The sequence below is a fragment of the Fundulus heteroclitus genome, chromosome 5 (assembly GCF_011125445.2).
Source record: "Fundulus heteroclitus isolate FHET01 chromosome 5, MU-UCD_Fhet_4.1, whole genome shotgun sequence".
Classification (NCBI taxonomy): Eukaryota; Metazoa; Chordata; class Actinopteri; order Cyprinodontiformes; family Fundulidae; genus Fundulus; species Fundulus heteroclitus.
Window position 1 is genome coordinate 40649246 of NC_046365.1, and position 20708 is coordinate 40669953.

The 20708-nt window shown below is 42.3% G+C and overlaps 1 protein-coding gene across 1 annotated transcript; it reads right to left on the reverse strand.

Moving 5' to 3' along the window:
• Window positions 1–605: 605 nt before the first annotated feature.
• On the reverse strand, window positions 606–20242 carry dtd1 (D-aminoacyl-tRNA deacylase 1). Its single transcript, XM_012852738.3, has 6 exons — window positions 20107–20242; window positions 18474–18564; window positions 18044–18279; window positions 16225–16322; window positions 8125–8289; window positions 606–1566 (listed from the first exon to the last, which is right to left on the reverse strand). The coding sequence occupies exons 1-5, from the start codon at window positions 20147–20149 to the stop codon at window positions 8134–8136; spliced, it is 624 nt and encodes a 207-aa protein (XP_012708192.2). The 5' UTR covers window positions 20150–20242; the 3' UTR covers window positions 606–1566; window positions 8125–8133.
• Window positions 20243–20708: the final 466 nt, after the last annotated feature.

Below are 20708 nucleotides of genomic sequence, written 5' to 3' on the forward strand. Positions count from 1 at the left end.
TAACAGCTTTTCCTCCAGGATTGTTCCAGATTTAGGCTCCATCTCCTCGGACCAACCTTCCAGTCTCTGCGGACGAAAAACCCTCCCACGCCATGACGCCACCATGTTTCACTGTGGGAATGGTATGTTTAGCGTTATACGTTGTTAGCTTGTAACAAACTCAGCATTTCAGTAAGTCTCACTTTGACAGAGAGACTTCCTGTCAACTTCCTGTGGATCTCTGCAGCTCCTCCAGAGTAACCCTGAGCCTCTTGGCTGCTCTTCTACATGCTCCGCTGTCGGTTTAGGTGGACGTCCACGTCTCGGTGGGTCTGCAGGCGGTCCATCTTCTCTCCATGTCCAGATGATGGACTGAACGGCTGTTTGTTGCACAGGGTTTTATTTAGGCCAATCAGAGTAAAGAGGGCTTAAATAACGCCACACATCTCACATTTTTATCTGTTAGAAAGAAAAATGTGGAAAACCATTTTATTTCAGCTTCCTAATTAGGCACCGCTTTGTTTTGGGTCTGTCATAAAATCCTGTGAAGTTTGTGGTCGAGAGACGGAAAAAAATGTGGAAAAGCTGCAAAGCGAAAAATGGATGTGAAGAAACACACAAACAGGAACGCTCTGAAGTTTTATACAGCAACAAAATGCACATTTAGACCCGCCTGGAGACACAGCATCGAGGAGGGAATCGTACACCAAACGCCGCGTTTCATGATTTCTACACCCTGGATTGTCCCGAGGAGTCAAGAAGAAGAACAAGCAGCGAAAAGGTGAAGTGACTGATTTGGAGTCGTTTTAAATGTTGTTGGCCATTTTTCCTTCATCTGGGTTTTTAAGGTGATTTCTTATCTTACTGATGTCCAAAACCAGATTCTAAACATTCCTCTGTGTCGATGCCTTCGTCACAGAAAGAAGAAAGTGACTCACAGTCACATCTGTTTGATCTAAACTTAGATTTACTGCAGCTTCCCTGACACATTCTCACATCAACAATAATTATGAAGCCTGAACACCTTTCCGCTGCTTTTCGGTGAGATTTTGCCTCCAGTTAATTAGACTGAAGCGACGATGATGCACGTGTGCGAGCTCGATTAGTAACTCCGTCTGCAAAAACACCAAGATGTGTCCAAGCGTGCAGAAAGAGCACGGGGATAATGGGGTCGTAATTTAAAGCATCTGTTAGCGACTCTGTTGGTTACAGAGACTTTCCAGATTGATGTCAGAACATGAAATCTGCTCGAAACGGGAAACAGGACTTTAGAAGAGGCTGCACGGGTCCAAATGTACCAGGAGAGGAGGAGGGGGCACCGGTGCAGTCGGTCTGCAGCACCGCAGAGGACTCGGAGCTTTGGGGTTTCAGTTGAACGTCTCTGAAGAGGCGTGAAGTGAGAACAGAGAGAGAGGAATCCAGCAGAGACGGATCGAAGCGGACAAATGGGGATAAAAGCAGATAGAGAGACTGGTTCAGTCCGAACGGGTCGGTCTGGACGCAGCGGGTCTCCAGACAGAAACAGGGTCTAAGAGTTCTTCCTGAGTGAACCCGGCTCACGTTCGTGTCCGCGGTTTGTTTGGCACTCTGAAAGAGAGAAGAGGAGAAAAAGACATAAAGATTATTTTAGTCTGCTTCTCTGTTATTCAACGTCTTCCATGTCAGGGAGATTTAAAAAATGCAAAATCTAATATTTAAAACTAGCTTCCAGTGGAGCGATCCTCAGCGGGTTCTCCTCCTGCCTTTATCTGGAAATAAAACCTTTCCTCCCACAGGAAACTATCATCGGCGCCATCCTGGTTCTACCTAACCTGACAACAGCCAGCTGTATGTCTCGCTCCGCCTAGCTCCACTCACATACATCTGGGACACCGCCATAGGCATTGCCTTTACTGAAGGCTGGGCCTTATCAAAACTCCTTGCATATGATTGGATAAGCCACTTGTCTGTCATCTTTATCGACGTGCTATTTCAACCACTCACACCGAAGCTAACCCGTGACGCTGATGAGACCGACGCCGGAAAAAAAAACTTTTTTTTTTTTTTTATGTGTTTGCGGCTCTAGTGCAGGGTTTCCCGCAGCGCTATCTTGGCGAGGCGGCCGCGGAAAACGTGTCGTCCACCCCCCCACCCCCCCGCGGAGAAAAAGTCATCCACCCCCCACCCACCCCCGGTCCGCGAGTCGATCCGCCTCGCATAAGCAAATCCATGCGGGAAACACTGTAGTGGCACACCTTTTATTGACAGTGAGCTGACAGGAAGAGGGGGGAAGACAGGCGGCAAAGCGCCGCGGGTCGGAGTCGATCCCGGGCTGACCGCGTTGAGGACTAATAGGCCTCCCAATATGGTTAGCGCTAGCCGCTAACCGCTCCGGGGCGCGTAACTTGCCAAATCCGGTCGGGAGAAGGGCGAAAACATGGTTTCCACCAACAACAGCCTTCAGAGCCGTTCTCTGATGTTCTTTTAATGAAACAATATCAGATAGATTGGACAACACGGAAGAAATAGCAGCATCAATGCTAACGCTTGCTTCCTCGATGCGAGCCGCCATTGTTGTTGGAATCTCACGGTGGCTTCTCCACTACGTCACATCCATGAAACACCCGCCCTGCGTCCCGATTGGCCAGACCAAAAATTTGGTTGGGGAAATCATTTTCAATGAGCCGTGTCCCAGATGTATGTGAGTGGAGCTAGGCGGAGCGATACATGCAGCTGGCTGTTGTCAGGTTAGGTTCTACCAGCGCCTGGTAGAAATGTGAGGCCACCACATGGTGGCAGTGATGACCACCTGCCACTGAGCAGAAGAAGAAGAAGACATCATTCCTCCCTGCCAGGCCATAGACGAGTAGACGCGTCGTTGGGCGGGTTCTGCCTATGCTGCGATGCGTCAGAGCGTCCGCCATCTTAAATGTGGCAAATCTGCAGTTACTCAGTCACTTAAACAGTATCAGAGGGACTTTAATCTCTGAATATACTTTGTATTCGTAGTATTTTTTTGTAATATTACAAGTTTATTTTCGTATCCCTTTAGCTTCATTCTCCTGAATTTATTCTCCTAAAGAATAAAAATATTTAACATAATCTAACCTGGCCCTATTACTCCAGGAGTGAAATAATTCTCCAAACTGTGAACATTCTGGAAATGTTCCCCCTTAATTCTCATAATATGATGTTTTTATCATAACATTATCACTTTTGTGTTTGTTTGTTTATTTTTACTTTATTGACCTAGGACTTTTTTTCCTCATATTATTAATTTTACCTCTTTAATACTCCCCCAAAAAGTCTGTTCCTAAAGGTTCACATGTGACACGGTTTTATGAAATAATGACCACAATGTTTAGATTTAACAAATTGATCCTTGTATTCATAACACATACACACACATACAATATGGCGGTGACGTTGACGTGCGAACCTGCGCCTTTTGACGCGTCTACGTATATATGTCTGTGTGCCAGGCCACTGAGTCTTTTTTTTAATCCACTCTTTGTTGCTGAATTATTTTTGGTAAATCTGGGCTGTGCTTTGGTTTTGTTTCGGGTCGGCAGTGGTTCTGGCCTTGGAACACAGTCGCTCGTTCTTATTTCTGTTTTAATGTTGAATCATGAACTCTGATCTTGACTAAGATCTAAGCTCTGCAGCTTTAAATAAGCCTTTTTTTTATTTCTAATTGCTACTTTGTACATTCCAGTAAATTGTATCTTTTGCATTTAACGCATCGCTCAGGGAGCAGAGCGCTGCCTCTCTGTGGTTCCCAGGGAGCTTTCTGGGTCTGAGGGTTCTGCTCAGGAACCCCAGAATGGGAGTCAATGGAACTGAGGAACTTCCAGCCTTCCCAGGACGCAGATGTCCTGCTTTAACCACCAGGACACCACCGAATGTTGTTCTAGGTTCCTCTGAGACCTCCTGGATCAGTCGTTGATGAGCTCTTGTACTCCTGGGATGGTTCTCCACTGAATAGACTCACGATGCATTCATTATTATGATATTCTCTGCATCTCTGTGTGTTTCATATCTTTAGGTAACTTGCTTTTTGCAGCTCTGCACAGTTTTAAAAGTTAGAGCATAAGAAACAGCTGCAGGTAAGAAAACCAGAGCGAAACACGCAGAGAAAAATGTCCTTTAGCCTGCGATGATTTACCCGTAAACATGTCTTCTCGGTGTGTGGGGGGGTTATTACAGAGCACTGGGTGTTCCTCCTTTAGAAGCACAACCTGCTCAGGGTGGATTTACGGCAGTTAAAGTTAAAAACTTCCATCAAGTGCTGAAACTTTTTATCTGAAAAGGGGAAAATCACCTCTAGTGAAGGTTATTTGCAACATTAAGCAAAATTGTCCACATTTGGTTATTTCCGTCAATCTCGTCTAAACAAATGTGTAAAAATCCGGTAATTAAACGGTTTATAGTTCGTGTTTTGTCCAGCTGTGTGAAATTAGATCCAGGATAAAACGGAGCAAACAGCAGAGGACACTCAGCCATCAGAAATTAGATGGAAAAGGAGGAGCGGACCGCTTAACGCCCGCTGTAACCAGCAGAAGAAGCTTTGTCATTACGTTTGAATTTTAGCCGTCCAGTAATTCGCTCTTTTGGAAACAGTGATAGCAGTAAACGTGTTTCCGACCGGGGTGATCATGTTCCAAAACAGGAAGCCAGAGGGGAGAAGATAAAGGAGGACGGCTAAATATGACACATTAAAGAGGAAAAAAAGTCACATTGCTCACTTTAAGCCACAAAAAGAGCAACGGGGTTGTTATTTAAAGCCTAACATAAGTAACAGGGAATTTTTCACCTCCAACTGTTGCAATGACAACATTGATTGTAATAAAGTTTTTCCCTGTTATCTCAGCCACTGTCAGCTTTAGTATCTCAGTCAGTAAAATCTAGATGCTCTGAGCATAAAGGACAAGGATGATGCTTGTAGCATTAAAGACGAGCAAAGATTGCAAATCTTATTGAAACCTGTGCTCTACTACAACCACACGAAGGTTGGTGGGTCAGATGATTCGGAAGTATGCCCACAAGAATCATTTCAGTCGATGACATCATCACTAATCCTGAATCCCATTGGTCAGAATGTCACCTGTCAAATCGACTGCCAGTGGGAGTTTTAATGTTAAATACATTTTGTTGTGTACTTGGAGTCTCTAGGAATGCAGACAATGTGACTGCAGTCTGTCCAGGAGCTGTGTAAATATAGTTATATTCTGCTTCAATAATAACATCAGAGTTTTTGCTGCAGAACAACTAAACAAGTTCACAGACTTCAGGCTTTTAGTTAGAAATTTTCTGAGAGCCAGTACCCTAAACCCTAAGGTGCAACAAGAACGAGGACTTCAGACCAAAGTGTTGTAGTTCCACTTTATGTAGACCACAACAGAATGATTAAAATGTGAAAAGGGACAATATTTCCTCTTTTAAAACGTTTCCCAGTTAACTGCTTTCTCTCATCCACGTTTTCCTCTTCCACAGCAAACCCACAGATCAGAGACTAAATTATCCGCTTATCAAACATCCTGATCCTGCCTTAAGACGCTGAAGCTTCCACACATCAGGGCTGATATTTGCTCAACGTGTTCATGCAGATCACATGATACCCCCCCCCCCCCCCCCCCCCCCCCCCCCGTGCTTCCATCCCAGCCGCCCCTGTTCTTGGTGGCAAACAAATCCTATTTGCAAACTGGACAAACTGGAACGTTCCCCTCAACTCGGCGGCCAGTGCTGACCCACAAAACAACCAAAGGGATCTGCGTCGCGTGGCTGTTGCTAAGTTTCCCTGAAATGTCAACAACAATAAAAGCGGTGGACACAGACAGGACAGGGAGATATGGAAACCAGCGGCTCGTGACAGCTGTAGCGCCGTTTGCTGATATAACATGTTTGTAGAGCGCAATGAAAGCCGAGTTTCTACACTTTTTATAACAGCGAGTGTCTCACATTTTCCAGAATTTTTAGCAAGAACAGAATGATGGATGGACGGACAGATGGATGGATGGAGTCCAAAAATGATTCCCTATGTGATAATATCTTGTTTTAATCAGCAATGTCAGGAACAGGAAAAGAAAACTGCTAGGATCGCCACTTCTGCTGCTGGGATCATTTTGTAGACATGACTGTTGGAGATTTAATTGCCAACTGTTGCAAAGACTACATTGATTGTAATTAACCTGTAATTAACAGTTGTTTGCTCCGTTTTCCTCTATCATGTTGTCTCTACATTACGTGACACATATCGTATTTTTCTGGAATCTAAGTCAAAAAATGCATCATAAAGAGGAAAAGAACATATATAAGTGGCACTGGACTATACACATCAGCATCAGTGAAGTTGTAACCCGCCCAGACAACAGACCTGTAAGCTAGCGCTAACTGCTGTTAGCTTCACGGACAGCCCAGTAACGGTTCTGTCGTGGTCTGGGTCCTTCGTGCTGCACCACGCAATGCTTCACTGCAGGAAAGCAGACTGAAACAGTGAAACAACATTCAAACATGACAGTCTTTGCTGCCTATAAGTTAATGTTTCAATACATTTTTAAGTTAAGGTGACCAGATTTCTCTAACAAAAACCGGAGAGGTCTCTGATTTTGTTGAGAATCTCTGTCTGGGGTTCGGTCTGCTTTGCAGGACGGGGGCAGGGAAGGCAGCATTATTGTCACTGATGTTGTTTTAATAACAAAGCGTCCATTTTTTTTCCTACCGTCTGACGGAGGGAAACCAGAACGTAAAAAAGGCGGAGATAACGTCATCTGCGACTCGTTTGTCCCGACCTCAGAGGCAAAAGGAACGCACCAAAAGACCCGAGTCTCAGACCACGAGTCCAAGTCAAGTCTCAAGTCTTTAGAGACAACTTTAAGTCTCAAAGGGTTTTACTTTTGCAACTTAACTCTACCTTTAGTCTCAAAGTTGAGTCGCCATCTGTAGACTGAAGCTGACAATCAGAGCGGAAATAACAGGAACCCTCAGCGACCAGCCCTGCTGCTGTAGCTGATCTACACAGAAAATGTTCTGCAGAAAGAAACCGAACCGAGCTGCTGTTCAACACATCTGCCTGGACCAGATCCGTGTTTACGCTGTAAGAAAGATGGTTGGTATGCATCAGGTCCATGTTGGATTTAAAATCATTTATCGTACCGTAGAATGACTCTTTATTTGTCCTTCAGTAATGAAATTTATCTGTAGCAACATCAAATTGACAGACAAGTGGAAACTCATTTTTTAATCTGCTTTTGGCAGATTAGCTCACCTTATTCATTTTGTTCACTTTTCTTACATCTTTTGTAAAGTGTTTTATGTTTTGTTTTACTGAAGCTGCTTATAACATTCTAACGTGTTTTACATTGTATTTTACTCTAGTTGATTGTAAATTCTGTTATGTGTTTATCAGGTATGCTGTTCATATTTGTTCAGCACTTCGATAAGCTGTGTTGTTTTTAAAGTGCTTATAAAGTTGGCTTGGCTCACAGTGACACACTAAAGCAACTTTATTAAAATAAAATAACTCCAAAACAAAAACAAAAACAGATACCCACAAAAAAAAACAGATTAACATAAACACTACGCCGTAATGTTTAGAAAAACAGGGAAGTTATATTAGATTTTTCTAAATGAGGGATGAATTGTCCCTCACTGATTGGTTATGGCCTAATTAAGGAAGTAAAACACTGTCATATTGTAATTAATCATATATTTTCTCACTGCTGGACAAAAACCCTGTGCTGCAGTGGGATCAAAAACCATATTGATTATTTTTTTTCCTTGCATTGGTATGGAGTTTAATATTTTAGTATGGTGACTCCCCTTGCTCACACAGTTTTATCAGTTTTCAGCATTTTATATCCAAATTATTTAGCATTTTCACACTGAGAGAAGTGAAAGGGATGAAAAGAAACCTAACATTTGGCTGTATAATCCCAGGCAGGATCGATTAGCCTCCTAGTGGCGACACCAGCGGCTTTAGAAGGTCGTTATGATTCACAGGTCGAGGTAAAGTGGTGTACCAACGCTGTAAAATGTTTACGTCCTGGCCTGAAGAAAAGCCTGCAGTCACTTTTCAGATTTATCGACTGAGAATCTTTGTATCGACGTTTCTTTTCATGGGATTCCTTGACGGCCTTCCGTGCCTCGGTGTGTTTGCGTCTTCCTCACCCGGCTCCACTACGGCTCCCGATCTGAAGACACGTCGCCCTCCGCCCCGCTGCTGGCGCTGGGATCCTGTCTGGAGCGCAGGGAACCTTTCTCCCGTCCCGACTCCGACGGACCTTTGGAGCGCGTCTTCTCCTTCCTCTGCTGCTGCTTCTCCAACTTCAAGAGCTGAAGGAACACAAGAAACAGCTCCTGAGCTCACATTTGATCTCGTTCTATCTTTAGAACATTTCGAGAGTACATACAGAACCCCGAGTGCAAACTAAATCTGAGTGGAACAGTTTAAAAGTGGCTCTTTTTTTCCCCGTTTGAATTATTTAGACTGTTTTGCTCTGAAAGGGACGGAGATAATAGAGAAGCCGCTCAGTCCAACATGGAGACGGCTCTCTGCGTCACAAGAAGGAAACACCTCCTGTTCTGGAGGAACCTCTGTTAGGAGAAAAGACTCGTTTAAATCTCCTCATGACTTCAAGTTGATAACTCAAGTTCAGAGAATAGAAGCGCAGCATTACGGCCGTTTGCTGAAACGTGTGCAGGTGATCATCGTTTCAGCGGAGTCTGTTCTACCTGAGGAGGCGGCTGGCGTTACAGTTCAGTAATCACATCTAATTTTGTGTAAACAGTAATTAGGAGGCTGCTGCCATCAGTCAGCGTGAGTGAAGTCCAGCTGTTTCTGTAGCATTTCTCTGCACCAGCACCCCTGAGGACTTTAAATGCTTAACGGACAGATTTGTGTACTGGTGATCTAAACCGTCTTTTAAAAACTCTGCTCTTTAGTTACACTAAAGCTGATATCATTCAAAGTTCCTCTTCCTCTAGTTATTGTTTATCTGAAGGAGTAATTTACGACCTTTTATCTAGGGCTGTGCATACAAATCGATGCAAAGATTAATATTGATGTTTTTAAAAGCCATTTAATATCAATATACCTCCCAGCCCCTAGGGGGCGTTATTACAGCGTGCCAATTATTATTTACAGAGAGGAAGAGCAAGTGAGACGAATTTACGGAATGGCCGACAGGATTTCAGAAGCTCCTTCACCCCCAAAATCAGAAGTTTTGGGCAAATTTTTGCTTTCTGTGATACGTTAAATGCATTGAACCAAATGCTCTTTATTTTCCTGTTACTATATCAGCGTTCAATAAATTTAACATAAATATAATATTTGGCTGGTTTTGTTGATTGAATGACTTTGAGCATTAATTTGAAAGTAATATTTAACTATATAGTAGTCAAATAAAATCAGGCTGAGCTATAATCGAGAATCGTATTGAATCAACTCCTGCTCTACTTTTACCCCTCTGCCTCTCTGCTGGCCCCCAAAATACATGAAAGAAACATCCGGTCGCCTGAAAACTCAACACTGAACATTTTTTATCAGGGTTTCTGGAGGATGTGGTTTATGCTGCACATTCTGCTGGCGACATCAAGCTTCAGGAACTTTATCTGGACAGTTTTCACACTTGGTTGTTGTCTCACATTTAAAACTTTCCAGGCCCAAATATCTGGAGCTCCTCACCCTTTAAAACAGAAATTTCTGCAGAGGTCAGCGGGTCGGAAGGAGCAGTAGAACTTTTAGACCCGGTTTCCCGGACTAAATGTGAGAAATAAACTTTTTTATCTAAGTGTAACCATGTGGTAGTGAAGACAGCTTCTTCTTGCTTAGAGCAAGAACCAGAACCTCATCTGCATGTGGAACAGGAAAAAAAAAAACGTTTAACACTTTTCTCCTTCATTTACCTCCTTTGTGGGTCTGTAGCCAGACTTTTTGCACTTCTTTAAATAAATGTTATATTAGATATTCTGGTATTCTTCTAGGATAACATAAAAATGTTCCTTTTTAAGTTTAACAGGTCAAACGATTAATTCATGATTCCCGGTCCAGTGTTCTGCAACCTGTGGCTCCAGGTCCCAAAGGGGCTCTTTAGAAATCCCTCAATGGTTTTAATAGCTTCAAAGATAAATATGGTAAAGAACCAAATGTTTTACAGTAGATACAATTGAAAAATGCACTATTAAGCAGTTTCCCCATAAAATCTTTGCATTGAATTTTCACAACAGAACAACACTGAAAGTACCGGTAACATTTATTTAGATTATTTTTATTGTCATCAGGTAGGAAAATGTTTTTTTTTTTTTTACATCATAAACATCCTATAGAAGAAAATGTATCCATTCTCTTTCTACAAATATTTTTCATTTTTCTATATTTTACAACCTAAACTAGCAATTAAATGGTGGTACTTTAAAAATGATGAAGAACTTCCTGCAGTAGACATTGAATTACATTAAATTGTATTTGTTTAGCGCCAATTTACGGCAGTCATCTCAATAGACATTAATCCTAAAGTTTCTTTCCTGTAAACTTTGCGGCTCTAACAAGTTTTATTTAGCTGGACTGTGGGCAGAAATGGCTCTTTGGACTGTAACGGTACCAGACCCGAGGTCCAGTCCACCAGCTACTTTCTTTAAGCCTCATTCAGGCTCCGGCTTCGTCACAGCTAACATTTATTTACGAGTGAAACAAAATAAAATAAAACAGATAAAATGCAGTCTGGGAACGTTGTTTTGTTGAAGCAGGCGTCCCGCTGGACTGCAGCAGAACTAATGTAGCTAAACGGACCGACCATCCGGACCGGACTCAGAACCGGACCGCTCAGCTGGCGAACACTTCCACCAACCGAAGCCTCACCTCTTCCTCTTCCTCTTCATCACGGATCCCTTCCAGCGCAGGAGCCACGGTGGCAGAGAGCCGATGAAGCTCAAACCTTCACGGCTCTCTGGGACTTGAAGCCATCTCACAAATCCAAAGCGTTGCGTAACAAATTACATTATTTAAAGAAAGCACGACAGCGGGCCTGCTACCCGTGATGATGTAACGTGTGATTAGATCACGGAGGTAAACATATGAAGTTAGAGACCTCAAACTCTTAAATCCTGAGCAGATAAGAGCTTTTATTACATAATTCCTGAGAGATGAACAAACAGAAGCGGCTTCCAGCAGCATCCCGAACACAAACAGGACCGTTTTCATCGCCTCCATTGTTTGAGGATTCACTCCCTGAATCAGTGTCTGCTGGCTGTCGCTTTAACCCCCCCCACCCCCACCCCCCGTCAGCTTGGCCGGCCTTTTTATCCCTCATGTTTGCCTCCGCTGCAAAACATCCCAAACAGACCAGATTAAAATTCTGCCGCTCGCCTGAATATCCGTCCTCTGAGGGGAACAAAGCGGGCCCAGCAGGCAGACGAAGGCGGCGGCATCCTGCAGACATGAAGCAGATCAGGAGGAGAGAGGTCTGAGGTTTTCTCCTTCAGCTAGCAGGAGGAGCTGGAGGCGATTAGCAGGTTTTCATGGAGGTTTTCACGACTGACGCTGATCTCTGGGTTTCTCTCAGTTCTGATCTGCCGACCCCACGTTTGAGAGATTCAGTTTAGTTTCACTTTCTAAAGAATATGGCAATGGAAATCAAACCTTCAAGGTTCCTTGATAGAGGCGGTGAGCTTGAATCCAACAGAAAACAACATCATCTCCAGGTTAAAACTCAGATTGGTGCGCGCCTGTTCACACTGCAAAAATGGAACTAAAAATAAGTAAAATGTTCTTAAAGTTAGTGTATTTGTCCTTTATTTGAGCAGGTAAATGAGATTATCTGCCAATGGAGTGAGTATTTCGACCCCTAAAATAAGATATTTACATATTCTGCCCTCTAAATAAGAGTATAGAGATGAGTTGTTCCTATTTTAAGTGCAAAAATCTCATTCCATTGGCAAATCATCTTATTTACCTGCATAAATGAAGGACAAATACACTCGTTTCAAGAAAATGTGACTTATTTTTAGCTCCGTTTTTGCAGTGCACAGATTTTAATGGAGGATCTTCCAGATGCTTCACGTCAGCCTTCAGCTGCGTCTCCTCCATCCAGCCGCTGGTGTGAGGCACGACTTCCACCCGTAGCTAACCAGCCCCTCAGCATGATGCTGCCACCGCCATGCTTGACCGTTGGTTTAATGTTCTTTGGCTTGAAAGCCTCAGCTTGACTCCTCCAAACATCGTTCTGGTCATCGTAGCCATGAAGTTTTATCTTTAACTCCTCTGACTGGAACATTTCAGTATATTCATCCGCCTCAATCCAAGAAGTTCTGTCAAGCAAATCGTTTTTATGCTGGAAAGAGCTTTTAAAAAGACTTTGATTAAACTTTTGCAAAGAATTTAGGGGACTACATGTATAATTTTGACCCTGTGTAGATTAAGCTTGAACTTGTACTCCTCTCGTAAGAATCTAACAGGCGTTTTAATGCATGAACATCGTCTTTATTGTCCATATTTAGCTGTTTTGCCAAGTGATGAGGCGACATTAAGACGCAGTAAATAACTGATTAAAAAGGACAGCATTCAGCTGCCTGCCAATTTATCTTTGAACTGGTACAAAATGTACAAATTAGGATAAAAATGTCTAAGATTTAAATCCTATTAAACTTATATCTATATTAAACAGGATAAAATAGTTCACAAAGATCACATTACCCCTAAATGAGGAGTCAGGTTCTGAAAAGCAAACTTTGAAAAGTGTTTTGCTGCACAAATAATCTTAAAATGGAAAGAATGCTTAAATCCATAACATTTTTTAATAAAGCCACATCTCTGACCTTTAAAAGATCCCCTAAAATGTGTCCTGTCTGCATATTGTGGCATATACAAAAGATAATTTATGTGTTCAGCATTCAGTCCTTTATTCTCATTTCTCTGATGCAAAAAATGAATCAAGTCACCATTGGATCTAATTTCTATGCGAGCAGAAAAAGAACGGTCTTAAAGCCGAGCGTCTGAATATATATGAACTCTGTGACGTTACTGTGGTCTCAGCGGAGGACGGCGGATCCTGATTAAGCCTTGTTTTATGAAGCATTCACTGTTTTAAAAGCTGCTCGGCTCCCAGGAGGAAAACTCCCGCACAAAGCTCCCTGATGACTGCATTTGTGGCTCTGCGCCGTCAATCATCTCCGGCCCACACCGACTCCTCGTCACGCGTCCAGCACACAGCGGCGCGCCTGACAAGCCACGACGGACGGACTCTCTGCTTCCCAGTCAGAGAGACGGAACGAGAAAAAGAGAAAATACAGCTTCACCTGACCCAGGCTGTCCAGCTCACACACAGCGGCTAACATTTAACTAATTCACGAGCCCGTCTCTGTGTTTATGGACAAAAATGTCAGACGCTTTCCTTCCTTTTCAGATATTACCACAAATTCTAAAAAGTCTTTCTCTGCTTCTTAATTAAAGGTCAATGTTAACCTTTTTTTACAGGACGATAATAATAATAATAATAATAATAATAATAATAATAATAATAATAATCTTCATCACTTGGAGCCTCTAGGAAAAGCGCAACAAAGTGACACCATTAAAGCTCCATTTTCTACAATCTGCTCACTCACTCCCACCTGTCGTGTAAAAGTAAAAAAAACAACAGATTCATTATTTATTCGACAACAGGGAGCCAAAATGATAAAGCTGTGTTGGAAACTGAGTGAACCCTATGATCAAACCCATTTTTATAATCTGGTGTTTGACATCACTGAGACTTTGAACTTGTTGGTTTTTAATCGTTTTTGTCGCGTTTATCGTTCTCATGTCGTTTGTGGTTTTGTGCAACACTTTGTTTCAGCCGTGGTTGTTTCAAAGCGCTTTGTAAATAAAGTTGGTGTGAGAGCTTGTTTCAGGGTTTCATCTAAAAGTTTATGTTGGCTTTGATGTTATTCCCAGACCTGAGCTCATAGTTAGGAGGTGAACTAAATCCAGCGTCTGCAGCCGTTTGCCAGCTGACAGTCGCCGGCTTCAGTTTCTACCGGATGATTCTCTAAATATTCTCCACTGCGTTCCCTGATACCACAGCTTCAAACCTTCCTCTTTATTTATGCATTTAAAGAGGACAACAGACACCGATAAGATCATTTCTTCAGCCTGAGAAGCAGAGCTTTGACCTGCCCAGGTGAACACAGAGCGGTTCGGTGCAGCGGGGACAGAGGACGGCGCTCTGCAGCAGCAGCTCCATTGACAGAGAAGACAGACGGTCTCCAGAAAAAGAAATGCAGTGATAAAACTGATGTGAGGCTCTATTTGAATCAAAAGCCAAACAGCAGATGTAGTTGGTGGATCTTTAAGGGACCGTGACACAGACGGTTAAATTATGGGGCCACCTTGGCCTTTTCTGTTTGGACCTGAGAACATCAGATATGATGACTGCTGTTTAAACACCATTGACAGCCTGATGGTGTTCAGGGCTTAACGGCTTAACGGGCCCGTTTTGCAGGTGCCAGTGAATATTTATGCATCACTCTATCATGACTTCTTTTGAGGCCCTTTAGGGCTCCTGCCGTCCAGACGGCTCCAGCATCAAATTATACCAAGATCCAATATGAAGGTCACAAATCAGGAAAGCTACAACTTCAAAAAGTCCTCAACACAAAGTGTCCGTGTTGAAAGAAAACACGTCTTAAAATGTCAAATCACAGAATTTTTGTATCAAATATTTAACACCACCTAACAGATTTCTTCTGTTTTTGCTTTTTGTCCCAATTAACAGTTTAAGATGTTCAAATAAATAGATTTTTTTTCTTAAAATGTATTCTATCGTTTTTTCCCCCCCACAGAAACAAAACCTTCCAGACAACATGAAGTAGGATAAGACATCTGAAAACAGCAACCAACACATCCTGCCCTGATCTATAGATATTCAAGAACAGATGAGAAACAAACTGGTTGCCATTTATCCTTCCTCCTCCATCATGTTAAACCCTGATTGGCTGATAATGTAACAGTTAAACTATGATTGGCTGTTACTTTAAAAGTTAAACCCTGATTGGCTGATAATGTAACAGTTAAACCCTGATTGGCTGTTATTGTAACAGTTAAACTATGATTGGCTGTTACTTTAAAAGTTAAACCCTGATTGGCTGATAATGTAAAAGTTAAACCCTGATTGGCTGTTATTGTAACAGTTAAACCCTGATTGGCTGTTACTGTAAAAGTTAAACCCTGATTGACTGATAATGTAACAGTTAAACTATGATTGGCTGTTACTTTAAAAGTTAAACCGTGATTGGCTGTTATTGTAACAGTTAAACCCTGATTGGCTGTTACTGTAAAAGTTAAACCCTGATTGACTGATAATGTAACAGTTAAACTATGATTGGCTGTTACTTTAAAAGTTAAACCGTGATTGGCTGTTAATGTAAAAGTTAAACCCTGATTGGATGTTAATGTAAAAGTTAAACCCTGATTGGATGTTAATGTAAAAGTTAAACCCTGATTGGCTGATAATGTAACAGTTAAACTATGATTGGCTGTTACTTTAAAAGTTAAACCCTGATTGGCTGATAATGTAAAAGTTAAACCCTGATTGGCTGTTATTGTAACAGTTAAACCCTGATTGGCTGTTACTGTAAAAGTTAAACCCTGATTGACTGATAATGTAACAGTTAAACTATGATTGGCTGTTACTTTAAAAGTTAAACCGTGATTGGCTGTTAATGTAAAAGTTAAACCCTGATTGGATGTTAATGTAAAAGTTAAACCCTGATTGGATGTTAATGTAAAAGTTAAACCCTGATTGGCTATTAAAGTAAAAGTTAAACCCTGATTGGCTGATAATGTAAAAGTTAAACCCTGATTGGCTGATAATGTAAAAGTTAAACTCTGATTGGCTGTTAATGGAAATGCTTCATTGCTGCTGTTGTGGTCCTTCCAGCTCTTATATTTAGGAGCCAGCTCCTTTTCACTGACGGTCCCTGATGGTTTGGATGCTTTTTATCAGGGAAGTTATCTTTGTCAAATATCAAAACTTGTTTTATGATCTGAAACTTTTCTTTCATTGGATCTAAATTTCAATCTCTGCTACGGCCCTCCCCACGTGGGACAGCAGTCCACCGCTGCCCAGCCCTATCTAAACCGTCTGGAAAAGCTGCTTTCAAACAAAACCCGGAGAAATGAGAGACGGTCTGAGAAAACCTGCCGCCTGAGCTTCTCTGCTGCTACTCAGAAACCAAATCCAGCTGCCGACGAAGACCAAAAGGTGGCTGAGATGACCGGACCCTGCCCAGTACCTGTTTGGGGTCTGTGGGACCAGCCGGGGACGTCAGCTCCACGGTGACAGGACCATCGTTTTGAATGTTGACCTGCATGCGGGCCCCGAACTTCCCATCTAGAAAAAACAAACAAACAGAAAATCGAAATGTGATGCCGTTTCACGTAGAGGTCTGCAGAGTTTGGCTGCACCCAGCAGGCTGCTGGTGTCTGGGGACAGACGACGGAAAGAGCTGGACAAGGACAGGAAGTGTCCCTGGAACTGCTCTCCTTCCTTCTCTGGCTTTGTTGAGATTGATGACACCATCTGCACAATGAAGCTGCTGAAGCTGCTGCATCATCAGGTTTCCTCGCTGGTGAGAGGGTGGTGGTGGTGGGGGGGGCACTAATTAGGAAGGCTTCTGCCTGCCTTGCTGGGACGAGGTGTCCTCCTCACCTGCTCCCCAGTGGGCCGACCCAGTTCACCGTCGATACGAGCGCGTCACTGCGGCAGAGACGGGAACGCCGGCGGCTGAGCAGCAGGGGGACGAGGAGCCGCTCCGAACTCAGGAGCGGGGCCCAAAAACTGGAGAGAAGTCCTGCTTCTGGTGTTAATCACAGAGGAAATAAAAGAACGAAGGGGATTCAGCTCTGTTCGGTGACACTAAACCCGACTTTAACCGCCGCCGTGTTGTCAGATTCCAATCTTAATGGAAAATCTTCCCCTGTGTGGAAATAAACGCTCCCTAATGTCATCTCAGACTGAATCTTCTTGGGATGTGCCGTCTGTGAAAGGTTTACCTAGAGAGACGGGACACCCGCGGTGGTAAGACAGAACACCCTGCTCCAAGTCAGAGGATCGAAGGCTCGGAGAACGCAGGAGGCGTCGCATGTTGTCTAAACACACCCACTGGCCACTTTATTAGGTACACTTGTTCCATAGCACAGGGCGAGTCAGCCAATCACAAGGCAGCAGCTCGGTGTATTCAGACATCCAGATGTGGTGAAGATGAAGCTGAGCATCAGGAGCAGGATAAAGGGGGGGGGGGGCTGCTGGGAGTATTTGTCCATCGCTGGACCCAGACTCTGGAACCAGCTCCCTCTGGATCTCAAGCCCTGACCGGGGCCTTTTGACGCCCAGAGTAGGGACCCTTTGATTCAGGAAGGATTTTTAACACTCAGTGACACTTTATTCTGGGTTTACAACTTTGATTTATTCTGTTGTAAAGGATCCACCCTGCCTCCTACGAGCTGTACTGCTGCTTCACTGCAAAAACAAATGTAAAAATAAGTAAAATGTTCTTAAAAGTTTGTGTTTTTGTCCTTGACTTGAGCAGTTAAATAAGATCATCTGCCAATGGAATGAGTATTTTGACCCCTAAAATAAGATCATTAGACATCCTGCACTTAGAATAAGATGATGGAGATGAATTGTTCCTATTTTAAGTAAAAAAAATCCTATTCCATTGGCAGATCATCTTATTTATCTGCTCAAATCAAGGATAAATGCACTAATTTTAAGAAAATTTTACTTATTTTAGTTTGATTCTTGCAGTGTGGTGAGGATGTAATGATGTCTCCCCCCCCCATCCCCGATCTGCTGACCACGTCTTTATAACCACAGTGTGTCCGTCTCCTTCTGAAGCTTATCAACAGCAGTTTAGTGCAGCATCCCATTAAACTCATCATTTAACTGCACAATAGACCTGTGTTCAGGGTTTAAACAGCGACATGCTTTCCTTTCTCCACATCCGGACCATTTCTGCAGCTTTTGCTCTCAGCTGCTGCAGGTCAGCTCACTTAGAAACCTTAAAAATCAATGGTGTCAGGCCTCATCCCTGGTTGAGAAACGAGCCCCACCTTTAATGAGCTCGGGCTTGTAGGCGCTCCTCATGCTCTCCAGGATGCTGTTGTAGAAGGGCTGGGCGAGCTCTGCAGGCATGGCCGAGTGGAAGTCGGGTTTGTTGCCCTTCAGGATGCACTGCAGGGTGAACTGGCTCACGCACAGAACCTCAAAGTCCCTCTCCATGACACTTTTAGCCCACGCCCGGCCGTTCTCGTCCTCAAACAGCCGCAGGTTCAGGATCTTTCGAACGCTGAAAACACAAAGTGAACGTGAGGAGGTGGAGACGCAGCTGCTCCTTCTCCCGTTTACTCGCCGACCGTTTCATCTGCCAACCTGTCTGCGTGATTGATCATCAGTGCTTACGGATCCAACGGCGGCGGCCGAAGATTAAAAAAAACGTGCAACAGAAAGCAAACGGCAGGAAGCTGACAAACGCACACTTACATGTAATCAGCATCTCTCTGCGTGTCGTCCACAGAAATCCCGAGCAGGACACAGATTCCCCGTCCGATGGAGCTGACCTGCTCCTCTCCCACTGCAGGACAACCAAACAGACGGGCTCTTTCAGACCTCTGCCATTAGCTGGTTATTATTCTTAAGACTTAGAACTAACAATCCTAATTAAGAATTAAAATTAACAAATCAAAAATTAGCTCCAACGGTATAATCAGACCAGAAGTGGATAATACGAGCACGGACCTTCAGATAGCGATCACCTTACGCTAAATAAGCACAAACAACTATTCTTTATTAATGTGTGCATTTATTAACCAAAACAGTTCAACCATACAGTTAATAGGAATGAAGCAAAACATTTTAAACCTAGACTAAAACTAATTAACTAACTTTCAGTTTTACTTCTGCCTGTCTAGAACACATTTAAAGCAGGAAAACTCATAAAAATTACTTAGCTACATTTTCTTTTCAAATACATAAAAACATAACATTTTATTGTTTTTTTTCTCTCAAACTAGGGTTGAGTAGGTGAACAAATATAAAAAATAATAATGTGTTAACATTTTAATTATTACTATGCAATAAATGGTAACTTTGGCATTTTTTTTAAAAATTTAAATATGTTTTGGATGCAAAGTTAATATTTTGATAAATAGGTTAACTGATAAATTATTCTGCAGATTATTTGCAGGAAAAAAGAAGGTTAGTGGTATCTCTGCCTGTAGCACCATGTCCAAATGATTTCATTTATATCCTTTTAAATTTCTCCTCCTGGTTAACTTAAACATTTACAAACCCATTGTTTATCAATTTGTGTAATAAATCACATCCAAAATCTTCCTTTCTTTCAGGGTGACAAATTATTGTTTTAAATTAAGTTCCAGAAGGAAAATTACAACAATAATTAATATTATTATCTTTATAAAAAAAAAAAACAGGATTTTAAAGTCATTGTTATTGTGTTTGATTAATAATTATTCTAAAGCATAAATAAAATGTAATAGACATAATACATTTTATAGAATTTATTGTTTTTATAAACTATAAAACTATAAGTTTTATAGTTTTGATTTTTCTCATTGTGCTTTTAGATGATCTATTAATGTATTTATTTGTTGCAGTAGTTTCCTTTTAAGGGCTTAACCTCAATAACAATAATACATTTTATTTGTACAGCATTTTAAATTATCAAAATCTCGAAGTACTTTCAGTATTTTAAAAACAATTATTAAAATAAAAAAAAAATGTTATAAGGGCGTTAATCTGAATCTGAACTGTAGGTAAACACAGAATTGTAAGTGAATAAAGTGAATTTTAATTGTTTTACTTGTTGTTCAAACAACAACCAACATAAAGACAGTCCGTCTAAATCCAATGTGTCAGAAAGAAAAGTGATAATTACTAATTCTATTGATTTATCAACTTGTTTCCCTTTTGTTTTGGCTTGTCCCTCAGTTAGCACAGGTCTGAGCCCGGCCCCATTCATTTCAGCGGGGAAGCTAATGCTAACCGGGCTAACTGAGCTAGCCGGTGAGCGCTGTTTCCGCCTGTTTGTCTGTTTATCTCAGTCAGATTTCAGCTCTGGTCAAATCCACTCTTCTGATTCGGAGCTAAAGCTCACCTGTCACACTCGCCTTGGTCACCCTCTGGATAATCGCTCTCATTGTTGTGCTTCTGTTGGACAGCACGCCGTCACAGCTTCCGGTCGCCTCCAGCCGTCTGTGGTATTTTGTCGACCTCTAGCGGTGGACGTTGGAAGCACAACAACAACTCCATCTTGGTGGCGGTTTGGAGTAGTAGGTTCAAATAAAGCTCGTTTTCGCTTTTAAAAATCACTTAGACGTGTTTGAGCCTTTCTTTCTGACGTATTCGTATTTCCTCTGAATGAAACGGTATTCAAACCATGTGGGCACACCATACACTGAGATCAGGGTTTAACTGACTTTTATTGATTTGAGGTTGGAACTTGGAGTTGGTCCCACTTCTTCATTATTAGATCCCCTGTGAGTTATGTTCCAGCTCCACTGGCAGTGAAACAGCACAATGATTGAAAGTCGATGCAGTTTTATTATGCACGACTTCGTCGAAGATGCTGTATTTCATGTCATTGTTGCCAAAAAGCTTATTCGGCTTTTCTGCACCCTGGTGGTTTTTGTATTGTTTCTTAACAACCTAATTGATTTAATTAAATCTGAGAGGAACAGTCTGGGTCGAATCGTTGAA

Bases quoted from the DNA above. Each gene is read 5' to 3' on its own strand.
- dtd1 (XM_012852738.3), bottom strand. From the start codon at position 20,149: ATGAGAGCGATTATCCAGAGGGTGACCAAGGCGAGTGTGACAG. The intron at 18,280-18,473 runs GTAAGTGTGCGT...TTGTGTTTTCAG, and splicing joins CAGAGAGATGCTGATTACAT to CGTTCGAAAGATCCTGAACC. The intron at 8,290-16,224 runs GTACTGGGCAGG...GTGTTCCTTCAG, and splicing joins GTCCCACAGACCCCAAACAG to CTCTTGAAGTTGGAGAAGCA.